Source organism: Lithobates pipiens, unplaced genomic scaffold (genome assembly GCF_037356315.1).
Source record: "Lithobates pipiens isolate NorthernLeopardFrog02 unplaced genomic scaffold, aLitPip1_a1.2 Scaffold_16, whole genome shotgun sequence".
NCBI classification, from domain to species: Eukaryota; Metazoa; Chordata; class Amphibia; order Anura; family Ranidae; genus Lithobates; species Lithobates pipiens.
The window spans coordinates 291,965,803-291,971,802 of NW_027507748.1; the positions used below are offsets into that span (position 1 = coordinate 291,965,803).

Here is a 6,000-nt window from a genome sequence, read left to right on the forward strand (position 1 = left end):
TCCCTGTTGCTCTCCTCGGTCAGACTGAGTATTACGTATGCCTCTTCTGGGGTGTACACCTTTCTGGACATAGTGGCTGTAGGTACTCTGGTGGCAGGTACTCTGGTGGTGAGGTGGCAGGTACTCTGGTGACAGGTACTCTGGTGGCAGATAGTGAGGCGGCGGGTACTCTGGTAGGTACTCTGGTGGCAGGTACTCCGGTGGCAGATGGTGAGGTGGCAGGTACTCTGGTGGTGAGGTGGCGGGTACTCTGGTGGCAGGTACTCCGGTGACAGATGGTGAGGTGGCAGGTACTCTGGTGGTAGGTACTCTGGTGGCAGATGGTGAGGTGGCAGGTACTCCTGGTGACAGTTACTCTTTATTTAGGGGGGCAATCTGGGCACAGTAAAACATATACTGGGGTACAGTAATGGTAACTCACTGTTAGCTGATCTCCTCCTCACACAGGATCGGTGTGTGAAGAGGAGAACCCAGCAACAGGAGTTACACACACCTTTTGTTTACATTTAGTGACAGGCTGTCATTGGCTTTTTACACTGATCGGGGCTGGGCTGTAGCTAGGGGAAAAGCTTCAGCCAGCCTCAGCCCAGATCACTACACAGCTCCTCCCCCGGAGCGTGCACATGAGCCATGCATGCAGCTTCCAGGATATAGATCTGGATATAGATCTGCAGCGCTGGCTAGTGATGGATCACAGCCAGTAAAGCTGCTCCGCCACTCGCCGCCACTTCAGTACCACCATCGGGGAACCGCTGTGTCCCCAGGGACACACCGGATCCCCGATCGCCGCTCCGTGGGCCTCCGGGGGCCCGCAGTAGCGGCGGAAAGCTGAGGACGTCATATGACGGCCACCCAGGATGGGAGATCCCATCTGTGGCCATCATTTGACTATGGCCCGGTATTGAAGTGGTTAAAGTTCCTCCAAAAATGAAAAAAAAAATGATTTGTTCAAAAATCGACTTGTGTATAGCCACCTTAAGAAATAGTGCTTAGATAACAGTGATAGCCAGCAGGCAAAAGATATTAAAGATTTTTTGGACTGGCATAGCTGCAATAGGCAAGGATTATTTTAGTGATATTTCTTGTCAGGGAAAAAAAACAGATCAGCCATTTTTACCCCTATGTTGTAGACATAAAATCGGTTTTGTGTTTATAATGAGAAAATATTTGTATGCTTTTTTCAGGAATATTTTAGCCCCAGATAGTTAAGTGTAAATGCAGAAGGAAGAGAATGACAGTTGATAGTAGGCTTTCCAACATGACTTCCACTTCATAAACAAAAAATGTTCTTCCCTGAACTTCTTTAGTTTTCTTTTCTTATTAGGATCACCTGATCTTAGTAAATTACCTCTTTTCAAGGGAGTTTTTTTAACCTCTTGCTGCCCACGTAACATATGTGAGATAGCAAAGAAGGTGGGCTTTAACACGTCCACAGGCAGTCGCGATTTCTATGCTGAGAGCATGCTCACTGCGTGCTCCAAGAACAGTGACCGAGCTGTCAAAGATCTCTTGGTCTGTAATAATTATCAGGAGTTGATGAGAACTGCTCCTGATCATGTGACCACTGTGACATTCAATCACAGTGGTCACATTTTCAACTGATCCTTTTCACCCCCCGAATACAAACCCTTTTAAATGGAAGCCAGGGCTGGGCAAGGAGGGTTTAAGGAAACCCCTACAAAGTTTTTATGCAGACTGCCATTTCTGTTTACCTTCTGAAAATTTTTGTTGCGTGACGGTCTTTGGCTTTACTGTTGTTGACCCAGGACAAACTTATAGTAAGTAAAATAGGAGGGAAGGTGATCCTAATAGGAGGGAAGGTGATCTTAAAGTACTGAAACCATTGAATCGTCATTATAGCTAGTCAACAGACTATATCTGAAAGGAGAGTTCAGTGATGGTAACCTACATATTTACCTAAGGCTTTTTCACTGAAGTGTTAGTAGTGGTGGCAATACATAAATACTATACCACCTGGCTTGGTAGAAAACAAAAATGTTAGCTGATGCTTTATGTACCAGTCAGGGCTACTCACTACTTTCCTAGTTTGAATTCTTCCAAATCTTTCATTTGTAACCTAATATGTATGTAAACCCTGACAATGGACTCTTATCAAACAGATAGAAATGATATGATAGAATCACAATGTAAAATAAGTGCAAAAATTACCCGTTGACCATGTCACAAACTCAGACCTGTCTCATGTCTTGTGCACACTTCCTGTGTGAAATCTTATTAGTCCTCTTAGTTCTTTTCTTGGGACTACACAATGATTGGTGTCCATGTTGTAGAGATGAGAGTGGGAAGGTTTAAGTAGTTTAGCAACAAAACGGGGCTGAGCTGACACCACTCTATAAAAATGCTATGTGTTGTCAGCCGAGTTAATTTTCGTCAGATCGATACATTTTTGTTGTACCTGCAGGGTCTTTACAAGGATAAAATACTATAATATGGAGAAATATGCATTAAGTGCAAAGGTGTACTGCATTTGATTTTTTTTTTTTAACATTTTATTCTTTGCTGTACTTCACAGGGGAAAGAAGTGGTGAGAGTGTTGTGCAGCAGCAGGCAGAGCCAGCCTGGAGATTTGAACACTAACCTTTCACTTGAGTGTTACTCATAACGTACCTGCAGAGGACACCCTGACCTTTACTACTGGTACATGGTTATGACATTCTTCAGCAAGCTATTATGTCATTGGGACTACCGATCTTCTTTGATGCAGACTGTCTTGTCACATTTGCTTTAAATACTTTAAAATATTTTTTATGAACCACTTTAAAAACAGCTCAGGCTGAACAGAGAAATTGGATTTTACTCCAGCTGCAGACTTGTTCATAGTTCATGCTCACACATTTGAGATTTTGTAATAGATAAATTTTTTTGTGCACAAAGGTGAATAAGCTCAAACCTAAACAGAAAAAATTACACGTAGACTGTTATTAATTGACCTGTTTTTAACTAAAACTCTGTACACACAGTTCAAATGTCAGAAGACAATGGCCGGTTCAAAAGTAAGCGGCCGACATTCGGCCGTTCAGCTAGCTTCTATCAGACATGCATGCTTGAAAACCAGCTATCGACACTCCCGAACAGCGGTCTCAGCTAATGGCGGAGATCGCTGATCGGAATGTTCTAGCAGGGAATGTTCTAGCGGCTCAGTTGGGGAGATCGCTGAACTAACCTCACATGGTTAGTACAGCATCTCCGACCAGAGCTGTGTTTTTTGTCATGCAGCCCTCTGGATTGCACGAAAAAAACTGTAGTGTGTACCCAGCTTAACGTTCCTTTTGCACAAAAGAACACTTTTTGTTTTGATACACATTTCTCCCAAAGTTTGATCCACAATTCTGACTCCTCCATGGAAGGGTTCTCCTCTTCGTGTAGTTCCCTGGATTTATATGAGAGGCTTAGATTTCACCCACAGCACCAACTGCTGGTGACTACATTCAGATATAATGGTGCCTTTTACTCACCATATATCTAAAGTGTCTATAGTCCACTTTATAATGTAAACTAAAAATGAGGGACCCTTTTTCTTACATTATGGCGGATGAAGGTAGGAATCCCTCCTTGTTGTCACACTTGTTTTTTACTGAAAACACTGATTAAAGCAGATCTGTTATTTGGCCATACACACAGTAACATTTGTTTACTTTCGTTGGTGTCCTTGAGAGAAATTGTGTTCCATTGTTGGTACCATTAGGGGGCATTGGGCCCCATCGTTAGTGCCATTGGGAGAAATGGTGCCCCATCATTGTTATTAGTGGGAGGAATTGTGTCCCATTGTTGGTGTCATTGGGCCCCATTGGTGTTGTCAGTGGGGGTAATTATGCCTCATTGCTGGCATCAGTGGAAGAAATAGTGCCCCAAGGGCCAGCTAAAAGCAAGCAAAGGGCCATGCCTGGCCCCCGGGCCGCAGTTTGGAGACCAATTTACACCATGGCTTAACTCACATGATCACACTAGGCGTGAGCCTGTGCAAGGGAAACTGTTTATGTTTTTGTAGTTTATCTGTATTCACATAATTAAAAGTTTAGCACTTAATGATGGATACATTTTAAAGGTATTGCAGGGGAAAAAAAAAATCACTTCACTGATATAAAATATTTAAATTGAATTGTAAAAACGTTTGTGGAAATGCTTTGCTTGTACTAGGATAATAAAATGTTAGTCATTTAGTTCATTGATCTAGGCCACTTGGGAAATGTGTTCTTTGGTTTGGTTAATTGTATGTAAACTAGTGGGATAATCGTTCAATCATTTTATTGTTATACTGAGATTTGTAAAGGTTGCAAATACATTTTTATATTTGTGCAAATTTAAATATTAAAAGTACTAAAGTTGTTACTTTCTGGAGTTAACTGTTTTGGTCTTTGCTGCAATTGGAAAGATCTCTCATGACTTCTGTCCTAACATGAAGAGGCAAAATCTCCACAATCTGACAGAGGCTCTAACCTTTTCCTGCTCCTTATAAAACAAATTGAAAAGTTCTGTAAACCCTTCCTGCCCACCTCGTCATCCCTTTAAAGAGTTTAGAATGCCCGAGGGGAGGGAAGCATCACTGATAATGTGACCACTGTCGCAGTGATCACATGATCCAAAGCTGGTCCCGCCGACTATCAATGTTTAGCCTGGACCGAGAGCTGTCCTCAACAGCTCGGTTTTTGTAGTGAGGACGCACTTAAACATCAGCCGCCCAGCAAAGCATATGTGTGGCATGTGGGCATCAAAGACCATACTTTAGCTGCCACACATATGTTTTGGGCAGTTGTAAAGGGGTTAAAGAGTCACTGTTATTTTTCCCATTAAGACATGGGCAGAAACTGCGGCAGATGTTAATATCTGAAAGAGGTTCTGACCCTTCCCTATTTTGTTTGCGAAAAATGAAAAGTCTTAACTAGAGTTGGGCTTGAGAAAAATGCAAGGTATTCTGTGACTGGACTGATTAATAGTGCGCTAGAACCTATAAACATACTGTAGTGAGTCACAGTGATAAATATATCCACATGTAATGTTAATTGTCCAATATATATTCAATTACCACCAATCTTCACGAGAAAACAAAAAATAAAATAAAAATTTAAAAATTACGGAAGATGAAAAAAGTCCAGACAGAGAGTCACCACCACCTCAATGTGAACTGCCTTCTCATCTTCCAGAAGTTTTCAGATACAAAAAGTCTTTATGGTAATGGGCCTGTGTGTGTTCCGATCCTGGGACACAGTGCAAGCCCTTTTTTCCTTAATGTCTCCAAAAACAATCCAGCGTCTCCAAGAAGAGTTGATCACTCAAAACAATTTAATATACATCATTGCGCAAGATTGCTATTACAATGGTTGTCTCGTCTAAATACAAAATAAGCACTCACATTTGCTCTAAAATATACTGCATATTGTACGATCAGTTTAGCGAACTTAGCTTTCCTCCTCACTACACATCCAGCGTGTTCAGAAAACAAACGCTCGGACGTGATGTCACCGGCTCCTCCCGAAGCATTATGTCACAGGTCACGTGACTTTCCCTCTATGATCTTTGGTGCAAGCAAAGGCCTTGGCTGGGCAATATCCACATGCTGGTTTTGCTTGCCATCTACCTAGTAAGCAAGTTTTTCTTCAGGTGGTGGCACACTTATTGAATTATACTCACTGTGGTGTTAATTGAACCTATTTTCCTAATGATATTTCTTGGGCATTATACAAGGCACATGAGAAACCACCTTTTTTCAAGACATGCTAGAGTGATCAGGAATCTTTAAACTATGACTCTTATATCAGAGCCACCTTATATCAGAGTACGCACAGACCTCCCCTTATATCAGAGCCCCCTTATATCAAAGTCCGCACAGACCCCCCCCCCTTATATCAGAGTCCACACAGACCCCCCTTATATCAAAGCCCCTTTACATCAGAGTCTGCAGAGAGCCACCTTACATCAGAGTCCACACAGACCCCTCTAACAGAGTCCCCTTACATCAGAGTCCGTACAGATCCCCCTTAG

General features: G+C 42.3%; 1 protein-coding gene across 1 annotated transcript in view; it reads left to right on the forward strand.

The window, feature by feature from the left end:
* The window catches only part of LOC143982644 (putative helicase MOV-10), a 178,313-nt gene extending 173,954 nt beyond the window's left edge, over window positions 1–4,359 (forward strand). The window contains exon 22 of the mRNA XM_077481542.1: window positions 2,534–4,359. Coding sequence (XP_077337668.1) covers window positions 2,534–2,598 — 65 coding nt within the window. The 3' untranslated portion in view covers window positions 2,599–4,359. The remainder of the gene's footprint in view (window positions 1–2,533) is intronic.
* The last annotated feature ends 1,641 nt before the right edge of the window (window positions 4,360–6,000 follow it).